At 38.5% G+C, this 17134-nt stretch overlaps 1 protein-coding gene across 4 annotated transcripts in view; it reads right to left on the reverse strand.

Moving 5' to 3' along the window:
- CEP78 (centrosomal protein 78) overlaps nt 1-17134 on the reverse strand; it is a 37155-nt gene that overhangs the window by 1255 nt on the left and 18766 nt on the right. For 2 of the 4 annotated variants that reach the window (XM_007516115.3, XM_007516116.3), the window contains exons 10-14: nt 12671-12716; nt 9973-10101; nt 2904-2981; nt 1619-1785; nt 250-421 (exon numbers count right to left, since the gene is read on the reverse strand). In XM_007516115.3, the coding sequence (XP_007516177.1) occupies nt 250-421; nt 1619-1785; nt 2904-2981; nt 9973-10101; nt 12671-12716 (592 nt within the window). The remainder of the gene's footprint in view (nt 1-249; nt 422-1618; nt 1786-2903; nt 2982-9972; nt 10102-12670; nt 12717-17134) is intronic. The other 2 variants (XM_060199535.1, XM_060199536.1) reach the window with 2 other exon arrangements.

The raw sequence follows: 17134 nt of genomic DNA on the forward strand, positions 1-17134 counted from the left end.
TTTCTTTTTCTTTCCTCAATGAAGAGGTAAGTGGTAAATTTCCAAAAGAACTTCTAGTATTTTTATTTACAACAACATAATATCATGAAATGGGCTTAGACTTACTAATCTTAGATTTGCAAAGGATCCCAAGGAAGCTCTTCACTCTCAAAACATGGGAAATATTAAAGATAGGTCCTAATGTTTCCTGACTTGGAGACTGTCTTTTTGTTATCACTAGACTCATTAAGTTTTATTCTGTCCACTTACCTGGATATTTTGCACTTGTCCCACTGCATTTTGCTTTGATTCTGGCTTTTCTTCTTCAATTGCCTTTTTTTCTTCTTTAGTTGTACCACTAATAGTAGAATTCATCTGAGGATGACCTAGTAAGTGAAAATCTGACTGATCTATACCAGCCATTGTGGCAAGCTGCCCAAGTCTAGACAAGAGGGGAAAGAAAGGAAAAAGTAGTGTTTTTAGAACCACATTTAAATAGTTTAACTTTGCCATATAATCAGAAAATACTTCAAAAATCTTAAATATTCTATTTCAGACTATAAATCATTATCTCTCTGAAATTCAATGTTCTAGAAATACATCCGAGTTCCCAATCCTCAAAAAAAAAAAAAACCTATTTCCCCCAACAATGCGTTAAATACAACTTGGTTTTATTTCCTTACCAATTACACTTCACTTTAAATACCACCTTCCTAGCAACTTGAATTTCTACCACCCTTCTAGGTGTCATTCTCTCCTAATTCCTTTCCTATACTTTCTTTTTCTTTTCTTTTCTCTTTTTTACATCTTCCTTTTTCTAGTTTCCAAGAATGTACTTCATCCTCTCTCAACACAAACCCATTTGTCTATCAAACCTCACTTTATTAATTGTCAATCTTCAAGTGTCTCATCTCCTTTCAGAAAAAATTTTCCCTCAGCTGAGAACCATTGCTTTCTATCTGCCCTGCAGACTAATAACAAATGTTATGCCTATGAAAAGAATAACCTTGGGGGTTAGGCTGCAGTGCAGTGGGTTAAGTGTACATTGTGTGAAACTCGAGGACCAGCATAAGGATCCCAGTTTGAGCCCCCAGTTTTCCACCTGCAGGGGAGTCGCTTCACAAGCAATGAAGCAGGTCTGCAGCTGTCTATCTTTCTCTCCCCATCTCTGTCTTCCCCTCCTTTCTCCATTTCTCTGTCCTATCTGGCAACAACATCAATAACAACAATAATAACCACAACAATGATAAAAACAAGGGCAACAAAAAAGGGAAAATAAATAAGTAAAAAAATATAAAATAAAATAAAGAATAACCTTAATTCAAACTTATTTGGCAAGCAAAATGAATATGAGGTTAAGGAAACTCTCAAATAGACTTTCAATGAAAATTATCTTTAATATAGTCTCAACCCAAAATTCTATCTACAGGTAACTCTTTGGTAAGGGGCTCTCTACTTAAGAAAGGTTTATCACTTTGCATTTCTTTTCACATTGAACTCCACATTAAAATAATCAACAATATTACTTATAAATTATAAACAAAATATGACTGTGGAAGCAAAGAAAATTGCTCAAGAGTCTCAGTAAAAATTATTACCCTCCCAAAGGGAGGAATGCTATGGAACAAAATGAACTGACCCAGCATCTTTAAGGAGATCCAAGAAGGCATGAAACTTCTGGAAAGAACTCTCAATGCTGCCCAAGACACCTTCATCATCCAGGACCATGCTTGTCAATGACTGTGCATGAAGGGCTTCAGATAAAGAGAAATTTATATTTCTTAATTTAGCATTTTCATGTTCCAGCTGTAAGAGAAGATTGAGACTGTCTGATATGATTTTCTCTCATTGTCATTCCAAGTTTTTAGGTAACAAAACAAAAATTTTTAAATGTATTTTGTAACTAATTTAATTTTCCAACAATAATCAAAACACAGTACTCAAGAAAGTTTTCTACATAACAATTCAGTGATATATAAAGCTATTTATTACTGATATTTCAAAAAGATCACATTTCTGGTTAACTTTACATTAGAAATTTATTTCTCATTCTATGACAGCTGCTTAAGGTTTCCGTTAAGTTAGAAAATAAAATGCAAAGTCTTATTTGAACAAAACATTAAAATTCTGCTGAATGTTAAGTAATAGCTTTAGGGAGTGAAACAATTTATTTTGGAGACACAAGGGTCTCACACATAAGTTTTTTCACTGCTTCCAGACCAATTCTCTTGCTCTCTTTTTTCCACTCTTTATTTTTATTAAAATTTTTTAAATTATCTTTATTTGTTTATTTATTGGGTAGAAGCAGCCAGAAATTGAGATGGAAGAAGGAAGTGATAGAGAGACATATACAGCACTGCTTCACCACTCACAAAGCCTTCCCTGTGCAGGTGGGAACCAGGGGCTTGAACCTGGGTCTTTGTGCATTGTAACATGTACGTTCAACCTGGTGTGACACTACCTGGCCCCATCACTCTTTTTATTTCAAATAGGAAGAAAGAAGGCTTAAAACAATAAAAAATGGCTGTTTGACCTTGTCAAATTCATAAACTATATTTTTATTGCATTCTTAGCAGTTTTCTATAGTTTTTTGTTTGGTTTTCACGGGGACTTCACTACTGCAGGTTGATATATATATATTGGTTGTCTCCTATATTACTCTCTATAAAATATAGGCATAATGAATGCTTTCTTAAATGGAAGCATTATGAACAAAAAGTTAAGAGCTATAATAAAAAAAATCACCATATCCTTTGATTTTTTTTTTACATAAAAATACTTTCTAAAACATGAATACTAAATGTAATACAAATTATATATGGCATAGACATTTTGCAATTTAACTTTCTTGAAGTCTACAAAAAGTACGTGTAGTTTAAAACCAGATCAAAATAAAACAAAAACTCTCAAGTCAACTTGCTTACCTCACTGACTCTTTGATCAGCCTTAAGTCTTATTACTCTTTCCTCCTTTAACTGTTTTAGGCACTCCTCCATCTTTTCCTAGTATGAAGAAACAAGAGTCTACATGATAATTTATAGTACCATTATATTCACTCTTTGCAGTTACAAATTTCACCAAGGATTTAGAGGCAGAACCAGATGTGAACTTCAATTTCAGGATGATAGACTGTGGCAGTGGAGATAGTCCCAGGTTCAATCCCCTGCACCACCTTAAACTTTAGAGCTGAGTAGTGCTCTGGCAAAAAACAAAAACAAACACAAGCACCCCCCCCCCAATAAAACCAAAACAGGATGATAGAGCACTAATTGAATCTGTTCAGGGGAGTTGGGCAGTAGTCCAGCAGGTTAAGCACAGGTGGTGCTAAGCCCAAGGACCAGCATAAGGATCCCAGTTTGAGCCCCCAGCTCCCCACCTGCAGGGGAGTCACTTCTCAAGTGGTGAAGCAGGTCTGCAGGTGTCTTTTCTCTCCCCACCTCTCAATTTCTCTCTATCCTATCCAACAATGAAATCAACAACAACAATAATAACTACAATAATAAAACAACAAGGGCAACAAAAGGGAATAAATAAATATTTAAAAAAAAATTGTTCAGAAGGGGATAGCATATTGGCTACACTAAAAGTTTTTTATGCTGGTCTAGGTTGCCCCTAGCCACCATCTGCTGGGGAGGAAGCTTTGAGAGCAGTGAAACAATGTTGGTCTCTACCTCTCTCCCCCTCTTTATATTTTATTTATTTATTTTCCCTTTTGTTGTCTTTTTTTATTGTTGTTGTAGTTATTGTTGTTAGATAGGACAGAGAGAAATGGAGACAGGAAGGGAAGACAGAGAGAGGGAAAAAGACACCTGCAGAACTGCTTCACTGCCTGTAAAGCAACTCCCCTGCAGGTGGGGAGCCAGGGTCTCAAACCGGGATCCTCACGCCAGCCCTTGCACTTTGCGCCATGTACGCTTAACCCACTGTGCTACAGCCTGACTCCTATATTTTATTTATTTAATTTTGCTTACCAGAGCGCTGCTCAACTCTGGCTGGTGGTAGTGTGGAGGACTGAACCTGGGACTTTGGAGCCTCAGGCATGAGAATCTCTTTGCATAAACATTATGCTATCTGCCCCTGCCCACAAGTGTCTCTCCTTCTCTCTCCCTCCTCAATTTCTCTCAAAAAAAAAAAAATAGTAGAGGGAGTCCGGCGGTAGCACAGAGGTTTAAGCACAAGTGGCACAAAGCGCAAGGACAGGCATAAAGATCCCGGTTCAAGCCCCCGGCTCCCCACCTGCAGGGGAGTCGCTTCACAGGTGGTGAAGCAGGTCTAGAGGTCTCTATCTTTCCCTCCCCCGTCTTCCCCATCTCTCTCCATTTCTCTCTGTCCTATCCAATAACAACATCAATAACAACAATAATAACTATAATAATAAAACAAGGGCAACAAAAGGGAATGAATAAATAAATAAATATTTTTTTAAATTTTGTTTAAAAAAAAAAGGAGTAGAAAAAAAACAAAAACAGCCACCAAAAATAGTGGATTCCTTGTGCAGGTACCCAGCCCTAGCAATAATCCTGGTGGCAATTAAACAAACAAACAAACAAACACCAACTTCCATGGCTGAGGCTCCAAAGTCCCAGGGATCATCACCTTGATGCAGAAGTGCGAAGTGCTCTGATAAAAAATAAAATTACATGCACATACATACATATATATTGCTCAATGAACATGTGTTTTTATACTCAGAATATAGGTGTTATAAATTAGTAGACAGTCTATTAATTTCATATATTCATTATCAAGTAAAGTCCAAAAAAAAATTTAAGGGGAAAAAAAAATCTTTTAAGGGGCCAGGCAGTGACACATCTGGTTAAGGGCACACCTTACACTGTGCAAGGACCCAGGCTCAAGCCCCTGGTCCCCACCTGTAGAGAGAAAGCTTCATGAGTGGTGAAGTAGTTCTGTAGGTGCTTCTCGGTCTGTATCTCCCTCTCTGTCTCCCCTCCCCTTCTCAATTTCTCTCTGTCTCTATCCAATAATAAATAAATAAAAATTTAAAAAATATTCTACTTACTGTTTAAAAGTTTAACATTTAACATAGATTTCATAGAAATCAGATTAATAAGCAATCAGAAACCTTCATCAAAATCAGAGATTAAAATATTACAACCCTGGCTAATTCTAAATAGCACTTCAAAGTACAAATGCATGAAATTCCCCCCCTCTGGTGGAAGAAATGAGGGGGAAAAAAAAGACCTACTTCCTATAAACTAATTATATTCCTTAAAAGAAAACATGAATCCTGGAACATGATGGCAGAGAAAGGCCTAATGGGGATTGAACTGTTATGTGTAAAACTGGGAAATGTTATGCATGTACTAATTATTGTATTTTACTGTTGACTATCAACCATTAATCCTCTAATACAGAAGTTAAAAAAAAAAAAAACACCATGAAGTCAAATAATTAAAAATCGAAAACTGCTTAGTAGTCCACTACTTAAGCAGCACTAATGATAAGACTCTATTTATTGGGAGTAGCGCAGCAGGTTAAGCGCAGGTGGTGCTAAGCACAAGGACCAGCAGAAGGATCCCGGTTCGAGCCCCCGGCTCCCCACCTACAGGGGAGTCATTTCACAGGCGGTGAAGCAGGTCTGCAGGTGTCTGTCTTTCTCTCCCCCTCTCTGTCTTCCCCTCCTCTCTCCATTTCTCTCTGTCCTATCCAACAACAATGGCACCAATAATAACTACAATAACAAAACAACAAGGGCAACAAAAGGAATAAATAAATAAATATAAAAAAATTTAAAAAAAAGATTCTACTTATTTTTCTTTATCTGGTTTCCTTCTGACTTTGTATATACACCAGCTAGTTGATTTTTATCTTGAGAAAGCTCACTCTACTATCCTGTATATCAAATTTTGTGTTCTTTTTTATTTCTTTTTAAAAAATTCTTTTAAAATTATTTATTTATTATTGAAGAGAGAGAGAAATTAAGGGAAGGAGGAGACAAAAGAGAAAGAGATAGAGTCACCTGCAATACTTGCTTCACCACTTATGAAGCTTTCCCCCTGCAGGTGGGGCTCAGGGACTTGAACCTGGGTCCTTGCACACTGTAATGTGTGTGCTTAATCAGGTGTTCCACTGTCTGGCCCATGTTCACTGCTTTCTCCATTTAACACTGAATTAATAATTTCACATGTAATCAGAAGATTCTTAAGTTTGATGGTTTTTAGTGGGCTCCAAAATATTCTACCAAGTAACTTTATTCCTTTAGTATCTAGGCTTTAAATTCTTTCTACTTTTTCTTTTTTCAAAAAACATTTTATGGGAGTGGGGCAGCAGTGCAGTGGGTTAAGTGCACATGGCGCAAAGTACAAGGACCAATGTAAGGATCCCGGTTCGAGCCCCTGGCTCCCCACCTGCAGGGGAGTCACTTCACAGGCGGTGAAGCAGGTCTGCAGGTGTCTATCTTCCTCTCTCTCTCTTTCTTCCCCTCTCTCCATTTCTCTCTGTAATATCCAACAATGACGACATCAACAACAACAATAATAACTACAACAACAATAAAAAACAAGGGCAACAAAATGGAAATTAAATTAAAAAATTAGAGCTGAGCAGTGAGTGATCTGGTTAAAAAAATAAAAAAACCCATTTTATTTATGAGAGGAAATAAGGCATCACCCTGACACATGTGATGTGGGGGATCAAACATAAAACCTCATGCTCACAGGTCAGATACTCTACCTGTTGGGCTATCTCCCAGGCTAGCCAATTTTTCAATGCTACAAAATAACTTTCTTTTTAAAATTTTTTAAATTTATTTAAAAAAAGGAGACATTAACAAAACCATAGGATAAGAGGGGTACAACTCCACACAATTCCCACCACCAGATCTCTGTAGTATCCCATCCCGCCCCAAAATAACTTTTTATGCACAAAAGCTTTTCCAAATTTAAAATAACCTTCTTGGAATAACTCAATAAAAATTAATAAAATAACAAAAATGACTTTAAGGGGGATCAGGAGGAGGCACACCTAGCTGAGCACACGTTACCAGGCAAAAGGATCTGAGTTAAGCCCCTGCTCCCAACGTGCAGGGGAGAATCTTCACAAGTGGTGAAGGGTACTGCTGGTGTCTCTTTTATCTCTTTCCTTCTCTGTCTTCCCTTCCCCTCTCAATTTCTATGTCCTATTATATTAAAACAAAACAAAACAAAATAAAATAAAAAAGGGGCTGCCCAGTTTAGTACACATATTACCATGTGCAAGGAACAGGGTTCAAGTCCTCCCTCACACCACTTGCAGGGGGCGCTGCTTGAACAATGAAGCAGGTCTGGAGGTGTCTTTCTCTCTCCCCTCCCTTTTCAATTTCTCTGTCTTGTCCTATCAAGTATAATAGAAAGACAGAAAGAGAAAGAAAAAGGGGAAGAAAGGAAGGAAGGTAGGAAGGAAGGGAGGGAGGAAGGAAAGAAGGAAGGAAGGGGAGGGAGGGAGGGAGGAAGGAAGGAAGGAAAAGAAAGGAAGGATAGGAGAAAGATAAAAGAAAGAAAAGAGAGGGAGAAAGAAAGAGAGGGGGAGTCCGGCAGTAGCGCAGCGGATAAGGACCGGAGTAAGGATCCTGGTACAAGGCCCTGGCTCCCCACCTGCAGGGGAGTCGATTCACAAGCGGTGAAGCAGGTCTGTAGGTGTCTGTCTTTCTCTCCCCCCTGTCTTCCCCTCTTTTCTCCATTTCTCTGTGTCCTATCCAACAACGATGACAATAATAACTTAAAAAAAAAAGAAATTAAAAAAAAACCAAGGGAAATAAAATAAAAAATTATAAAAAATTTAAAAAGAGAGAGAAAACAAAAGAAAGAAGAGAGAAAAAAAAAAAGAAAGGAGGGAGTCGGGCTGTAGCGCAGCAGGTTAAGCGCAGGTGGCGCAAAGCACAAGGACCGGCAAAAGGATCCCGGTTCGAGCCCCGGCTCCCCACCTGCAGGGGAGTCACTTCACAGGCGGTGAAGCAGGTCTGCAGGTGTCTGTCTTTCTCTCCTCCTCTCTGTCTTCCCCTCCTCTCTCCATTTCTCTCTGTCCTATCCAACAATGACGACAACAACAATAATAATAACTACAACAATAAAAAAAAACAACAAGGGCAACAAAAGGGAATAAATAAAATAAAATAAAATAATTAAAAAAAAAAAAAAGAAAGGAAAGAAATTGCCACCAGGAATAGTGGATTGTTTGTGCAGGCACAGAATCCCAGAAATAATCTTAAATAAAATTTAAGATCAAGACAAATAATCACTCAGATGTGTGTGTGGGCTGGAGCCAGGGTTCTACATCTATGCAAAGCATACATTCTGTTACTAGACTACATCCAGCACCTGTAAGGCTCAGAGGTACCTGACTCCAAAATTACATTCCAAAAGATTTCATAGTAATTACTGGATGTAGTCTAGTAACAGAATGCATGCTTTGCATAGATGTGAGGGACAACTCTAAATTACTTTTAGATTTCTTCCACTCCAACATTCTACACTTTTCTAACTACTTAATATTTCTCTGTATCAACATAATCAAGATGAAAAAATAAAAATCTGGCTTTCTTTTTGAAAATCAAGCAATAATTTTCATAGTACTAGTGTAATGGATAAGTAGCTCTGTCAGTTTTCACACTAAAATAAAATAGTTAATATTTATTAATTAAATATGGACTTTGTAGTACACACACAAAAGACAAGGTCTCATGGTATTTTCCTTCCTTACTAAAAATTATCAACTCTGGATTAAAGTTGAAAAATACAGTATTTTTGAGTTGTAAAATTTTGTATGAAAACAATTTTTTCCTTTTTTGATCACTTAAACAAGTATGCAGTAACATTAGATAGTAGGTTTATTAAACAATATAGTTAGGGTCTTAAAATTTTTTATTTTAGGAAATGAGAATACCACAAATACAGAACTTTTTCAACCCTCTTATTAAAAATAGTTACATTTACCTCTGATCTCTAAAATAAGAGCTCTGAGTCAGCTCACTACATTCAGAACTCTTTTTTATCATTTTTCTTTTTTAATATTTTAATTTATCTATTATTGTATAGCGATAGAGAGAAATGGAGAAGGGAGGGAGACAAAGAGGGAGAAAGACAGAGAGACATCTGCAGCCCTGCTTCACCACTTGTGAAGCTTTCTCCCTGCAAGGGGGGAAAAGGGGAAAAGGGGCTTGAACCTGAGTCCTTGTGCACTATAGTGAGTGTGCTTAACAAGGGGTGCCATGGCCTGGCCCTTAACTCAGTTTTTTTGTTTGTATTTTTGTTGTTGTTGTTGTTGTTTAACTGTGATCATTAAGATTGGGATGCATTGGATCGACCTTCCCGTGGTGCATCCCTTGAGTACCCATTCATTGGGGAAACTGACGATCCTTCCTAGCCGACTGACTCCACACAGATCCCAGTCACTTTCAAAGCCATTAACTGGCTACGGAAGAAGGGCAAACGCTAGAAGAAGAATTAAGATTCACCCTGAGGGCTGGAGAGATAGGATAATGTTATGCAAAAGACTTTCTTTTGAGATCCAGGTTTAATCCCCAGCACCATCATAAACTAACACTAAGCAGAGCCCTAGTCTTTCTCTCTCATTAATATCTCTGAATCTTATATTAGAAGAGAAAAAAAAATCATTACTGATGATATGTTTTGTTTTTCTTTTCTGGAATTCAAGCATCTGTGTCTCACATTGGTTTAAACTAAGGGACTAGTCAAGGGCATATAATACACAGGGGAGGGAAATAGAAGACCATACAAATTGCTGAGTATTGTGGTCCGGGAAGTGGCGCAGTGGTAAATCACTGGACTCTCAAGCATGAGGTCCCGAGTTCGATCCCCGGCAGCACATGTGCCAGAGTTTCTCTCTCCTCCTATCTTTCTCATAAATAAATAAAATCTTTAAAAAAAAAAAAAGGCTTTAAAAAATTGCTGGGTGTTACAATCATGTGTCCACTAGACTGATAACCACATTTGGTAGTGAGATACTCTCTATATTTATGAAGTGGTAGTTCTGTACCTGTAATGCTTTTTGTTTTAAGTTGGTTCTCTCAGGCTCTTCTTGGCCACTTTCTGAAGAATCATCAACCTCTTCAGCTTCTGAGGAGGAAGGACTCTCCACTGTCACAGTAACAGGAAAATCTGACTGCTTAACGAAAGAAGACAAGATTGTGGGAAAGATAATATAAGCTAGATAATAAATATTAAAGAATACCTGACAAAATTTATTTCTCTGAAGTAGCAAGCAATGGTTATAAATAATCTGTACAATTCTTTAGTCTAATATAAGCAGTGACAATTTACTCTTGCTGTGCTACTGCACAGAATTTTGTTGTATATGCTGGATTATTTGAAATTGTCTATATTATTTCATTAAGGTTTTTTTCCACATAAGCCAAAAGTTAAGCCAGGATATAACATTTTCCCTCAGATTTTGTATTGCAGACAATTTTTTAATATATATTTATTTTCTCTTTTGTTGCCCTTGTTGTCTTTTTTTTATTGTTGTAGTTATTATTTTTCTTGTTATTGATGTCATCGTTGTTGAATAGGACAGAGAGAAATGGAGAGAGATGGGGAAGACAGAGAGGGGGAAAGAAAGATAGACACCTGCAGACCTGCTTCACCACCTGTGACCCCCACTGCAGGTGGGGAGCCAGGGGCTCGAAAAGGGATCCTTAAGCCGGTCCTTGCACTTTGCGCCACTTGCACTTAGGCCACTGCGCTACCACCTGACTCTCTCAGAAAAAGTTTTTTCTCTACCACTGGAGACAAAGAGTCTGCAAGAAAATGTAGCTTCTCACCTATATATGGATGATTTTACTTATATGTGGAATATAAATAAACACAGCAAAGCACAGATAATAAAAAGTCCTTAGATTCTGATTAAAGAATTGAAATGACCAGTCTGGGGTTGAGGAGTGGGAAATTGGGTGGAGGGTCCAGTGAACTGCAGCGGGAAATTACTGATTCTCTGATGGCAGCCTAGTATATGCATTTGATGAGGTTTAAAACTGCCCTTCTAAAAATATAGTGTCAGCAGCCTGGGAGTTGGTATAGTGGATAAAACACTGTACTCTCAAGCTGAGATCCTGAATTTAGTCCCTGTCATCACATGTACCCGAGTGATGCTCTTGTACTCTCATATATATATATATATATAGTTATAAAACAATATTATCTCAATAGTGAAAAAAACGTAAAGAAAAAAATGTAGATTTTTTAAGGAGGAAAATCTATCAATAAGGGACTGCCAAAGAACTCAACATATTTAAATTGTGAATAAACATTAGAAATATTAAGGATAAGTCTGATTAACTTAATAATCCATACAAGTCAGTGATCCAGCAACTAATTTAAGCTGAAACTACTGTAATAGTAACATGATACTCTTGCATGTGTTAGTACCACTGTTTTGCCTTTCGGACCTGAAATTTTTAACATACAGCCCAAATAACAAGAGACAAGCATTATTATTATTATTATTATTATTTTTTGCCTCCAGGATTATCACTGGGGTTTGGTGCCTGCACTACGAATCCACTGCTCCTGGAGGCCATTTTTCCCATTTTTGTTGCCTCGTTGTTGTTATTGCTGTCACTGTTGTTGGATAGGACAGAGAGAAATTGAGAGAGGAGGGGAAAGCAGAGAGGGGGAGAGAAAGACAGATACCTGCAGACCTGCTTCACTGCTTATGAAGTGACACTCCCTGCAGAAGCCAGGGACTGGAACCGGGATCCTTGAGTAGGTGCTTGCATTTTGTGCCATGAGCACTTAACCTGGTGAGCTACCGTCCAGCCCCCACAGACATTCTTAAGTATGATTACTCTTAAGTTTTGGATCAGGAATGGTAGTCAAATTCATTTAACTAGGCTTGAATTATGAACAGGAGAAATGGCTTCCTTGTTTACAGATGAAAACCACAAATGCCCCAGCATGTTGGTATCTCTGGGATACCAACCCAACAAGTTTTAAATACATTTAAGAATGAATTTATTAGGGGGTGGGGTAGATAGCATAAGGCAGCATAATGGTTATGCAGAGAAACTCTCATGCCTGAGGATCCAAAGTCCCAGGTTCAATACACTGCACAACCATCAGGCAGAGCTGAGCAGAGGTCTGGTAAAAAAATAATTAATTAACTAATAATTAATTAATAATAGCAAATTTATTTTAGAAATATTTCTTATGTGGTCTAGAGGTGGCTCAGTGGATAAAGCATTGGACTCTCAAGCATGAAGTCCTGAGTTCAACCCCTAGCAGCACATGTACCAGAGTGTTATCTGATTTTCTCTCTCTCTCCTCCTATCTTTCTCATTAATAATAAAAAAATATTTCTTATAAGGCTGTATTCAGTTTAAAAAGCAAGAGGATGGAGTACAGTGGGTTAAGTGCAGGTGGCGCAAAGCACATGGACCAGCATAAGGATCCCAGTTTGAGGCCCCGGCTCCCCACCTGAAGGGGAGTCGACTCACAGGTGGTGAAGCAGGTCTGCAGGTGTCTATCTTTCTCTCCCCTTCACTGTCTTCCCCTCTTCTCTCCATTTCTCTCTGTCCTGTCCAACAACGATGACATCAATAACAACAGCAATAATAACTATAACAATAAAAACAACAAGGGCAACAAAAGGGAATAAATAAATATTAAAAAAAGCAAGAGGGTGACTTCCCATCTTTCCTACATGCCAACAATATATAACAAATATAATAACTACATACCTGCAGCTGAGTACACAAATCATGAGTTTTGATTAATGGAAAACCCCTAAAAAGAGATATCAATAATTCAAGTTACAATTTGATATACATACCACCAGCTATTCCCAGCTAACAAAATCTCCATTATACATAATTTTTACAAAGAACTATGTGTAGAAATAAGTGAATTCGGCTACGAGCAGCAGATCGCTTTCTCTCCTCTCCTCTCCTCTCCCGGATCAACTAGGAATACCAAAGGAGAACACCCGGACCGAAGCAGGACAGGACTAGAATGACCACGGGAACCCAGTAAATCACCCGTGAGTACAAACACGCGTGGCTGGTGACAGAGAGGAGAGAGGGGCCTAAGGAGAGATTAAGTGACTGCTAACAGTTCGACAGTTTGTCAGTGGAGACACCACCTCCAGTCTGCTCCACCAACAAGGGGACAGCTGAAGGGAGGAAAGGACTCCCCAGAGACTCACCAAGTACAACTCTGAGTATCCATTGCTACTACCCTCAGAATCTGGAGCAGCAACAGGGAGGGCACAGAGATCTAACCGGGAAACTCAGGAGAAGATCTATACCTCGGTGGCATAGCTGAAGGGCTGTGAAAGTCTCTTTGCATAACCACTGGATTATCTCTGCCACACCCTGCTTTATCACTTGGTCAGGAGTCATTGATTAAACCAAGAAGCCTATTGATAGTTTAAAAGCCCTCAGGCTACCGTAGCCTACAGGGGGAAAAAAAAAAGGCTTTTACACCACTGAACTCCAACTCAGGGATTGAAAAAACTGTTAACTTATATAAAATGGTTAAAACAACAAGAAAAAATAATGGAGACTCGAACCAGGACAAGAGTCCAGCTAAAAGTCCTCCAGAGGGCGAAGCACAAAACAACGAGTTCAACATCCAAACATTAGCTAAGGAAATAATAACAGGAGTGAGTAAAGAATTTGAAAAAATTGTAATCAGAACTGCAGGAACAACAAATGAGAATATGGAAGAAAATTCTAATAATCTCATGGTTATTAGAGAGCTGAAAGCTGAAATTGCTGAGCTAAGAAGGCAACTAGCTGAATAAGCTAAAACAGTATCAGAGCAGGGCAACAAAATAGATGAACTCCAGAAAGCAGTAGAGGGCAGAGAGAATAGAATCAATGAGGCTGAAGACAGAATTAGCAAGATTGAGGATGAATTAGAGACAACTAAAAAAGAAGTAAGAGACCTCAAAAAGAGATTAAGAGATGCTGAAAACAACAACAGAGTCCTATGGGATGACTTCAAAAGAAACAATATACGCATTATTGGCTTACCAGAGGAAGAAAGAGAAGGAGAGGAAGAAAGCGTTCTCCAGGCCATAATAGCTGAAAATTTCTCTAGTCTAGACAACACCAAAGACATAAAGATTCAAGAAGCCCAGAGGGTCCCAAACAGAATTAACCCAGACCTAAAGACACCAAGACATGTCATACTTAGATTGGAAAGGAATAAGGATAAAGAAAGGATCCTCAAGGCTGCAAGAGAAAAACAAAGAGTCACCTACAAAGGAAAACCCATAAGATTAGCAGCAGACTTCTCCATACAAACACTACAGGCCAGAAGAGAATGGCAAGATATCTATCGAGTGCTCAATGAGAAAGGCTTTCAGCCAAGAATACTATATCCTGCTAGATTGTCATTCAGACTAGATGGAAGCATCAAAACCTTCTCAGACAAGCAACAGTTGAAGGAAGCAACCATGACCAAGCCTGCCTTGAAAGAAGTTCTGAAAGGTTTCCTATAAACAACCAGACCACCACAAATAGAACATATATCAAAACACTCTAAAACTCTACAAGAATGGCGTTAAAATATCTTCAATCTTTGATATCAATAAATGTCAATGGCCTGAATTCACCTATTAAAAGACACAGAGTAGGAAGATGGATCAGAAAACACAACCCAACAATATGTTGTCTACAGGAAACTCACCTAACGCAACAAGACAAACACAGACTTAAAGTGAAAGGATGGAAAACTATCATACAAAAATGGGGGGAGGACATGGACAGAATATTCACCACAGAAGAGATCCAAAAGGCCGAGAAACACATGAAAAAATGCTCCAAGTCTCTGATTGTCAGAGAAATGCAAATAAAGACAACAATGAGATACCACTTCACTCCTGTGAGAATGTCATACATCAGAAAAGGTAACAGCATCAAATGCTGGAGAGGGTGTGGGGTCAAAGGAACCCTCCTGCACTGCTGGTGGGAATGTCAATTGGTCCAACCTCTGTGGAGAACAGTCTGGAGAACTCTCAGAAGGCTAGAAATGGACCTACCCTATGACCCTGCAATTCCTCTCCTGGGGATATATCTTAAGGAACCCAACACATCCATCCAAAAAGATCTGTGTACACATATGTTCTTGGCAGCACAATTTGTAATAGCCAAAACCTGGAAGCAACCCAGGTGTCCAACAACAGATGAGTGGCTGAGCAAGTTGTGGTATATATACAGAATGGAATACTACTCAGCTGTAAAAAATGGTGACTTCACCATTTTCAGACGATCTTGGATGGACCTTGAAAAAATCATGTTGAGTGAAATAAGTCAGAAACAGAAGGATGAATATGGGATGATCTCACTCTCAGGCCGAAGTTGAAAGACAAGATCAGAAAAGAAAACACAAGTAGAACCTGAACTGGAATTGGCATACTGCACCAAAGTAAAAGACTCTGGGGTGGGTGGGTGGGGAGAATACAGGTCCATGAAGGATGATAAATGACATAGTGGGGGTTCTATTGTTAAATGGGAAACTGGGAAATGTTATGCATGTACAAACTATTGTATTTGCTGTTGAATGTAAAACATTAAAAAAAAAGGAAAAATGGCAAAAAAAAAAAAAAAAAAGAAATAAGTGAATTCAAAATAAGGACTTGCTATCTGCTGCTATAGAGAAAATTTAACAGAAGTTCAACTAGCTTAGTGATAACTCTCTGAATTGCTCAGAGGCACCATGAGTTCCAGTATTCATGGTGGTTGATATTTCCAGTCTAACTGCTAAATGGTGATAAACCAATTTATACTTCTGTGTGGCTAGGATGGATTAGACATTAGTAAGTGTCTCAAGTAGAAGATAATAACAAAGTCATAAACATCAGCACTATAGTTTTATTCACATTATAATTTGCAAAAAAAAAAGTAGTTGCTCAATGATTATAGGCATCAATTTAAGAGATATTTTACAAAGTACCCAGTTAAAGTCTGCTTTCAAATCAATTCTCTAATTCTGATGCTTTTTTATGTAATACTGAGAATGAACTCAGAGCATTGTATATGCACTAAGTGGTCTCCCAGGCCCAATTTCTTTACTTTTCATTGGGCAAGAGGTGGTGGATGGAAAAGAGAAGTGAAAGACAGCAAAAATCTTATTCCACCATTCATGGAGCTCATCCCTGGTGCTGTTCATGGTGCTCCCACATAGTGCTTGAGTTCAGACCAAGGGCCTAATACATGTGAGGCACATGCTCTACTGGGTGAACTATCTCCCAATCTTCTCTTGATTTACTTAAGCAACAGTTAATTCTACATTTCCTCACTATGCTCAAGAGAAAGATTTGAAATTAACCTAGAGCAATCTAATGCACTCAGCAAGCCAATAATTAAACTATAACAGAAATGAAGACAAATTTCTATGACAAAAATTACTATGGGTACATATCCATTAGGCAAGTAGTCAATGGAAATAATTTGAGTAATTCACTGAAATGTGAGTTAGGCTAGGGTAAAGCACACTCAGTAGAACACACAACTTCCTGTGTGTGAAGCTATTAGTTCAATCCCTAGCACCGCATGGGAGCAGAATGAACAGAATACCTACCATAGGGAATTCCATGGATGGTACAGATAGACACTGGTGTCATTCTTTTTCTGTTGGTGCTCCATGTGGGTGGGTGGGTAGGTAGGTGTGTGTGTGTGTCTGTGTGTGTGTGTGTGTGTGTGTGTGTGTGTGTGTGTGTGTATGTGTAAATAAAATTAGACCAGCAAAGTCACTCCATAGTAGTACACATACACAAAGTCCTCAGTTTACTTCCTGGCACCACATAAACTGTGAGTTAGGCCAATGGGCTAAATTATATTACTCAGTCTATTTCATATGTTTCATTCATTTGGCACTGGACTATTTCTATATCTAAAATGCCCCCCCCCATTCTTACATATCAATATTTCCTTCTGTGCTATAGGTCTTGGCTCAAATATACTCACTTTTAGGGAGTTGGGCTGTAGCGCAGCGGGTTAAGCGCAGGGGAGACCAAGCACAAGGACCGGCATAAGGATCCCGGTTCGAACCCCAGCTCCCCACCTGCAGGGGAGTCGCTTCACAGGCGGTGAAGCAGGTCTGCAGGTGTCTCTCTTTCTCTCCTCCTCTCTGTCTTCCCCTCCTCTCTCCATTTCTCTCTGTCCTATCCAACAACGACAACAACAATAATAATAACT

Source organism: Erinaceus europaeus, chromosome 10 (genome assembly GCF_950295315.1).
Source record: "Erinaceus europaeus chromosome 10, mEriEur2.1, whole genome shotgun sequence".
Lineage (NCBI taxonomy): Eukaryota > Metazoa > Chordata > Mammalia > Eulipotyphla > Erinaceidae > Erinaceus > Erinaceus europaeus.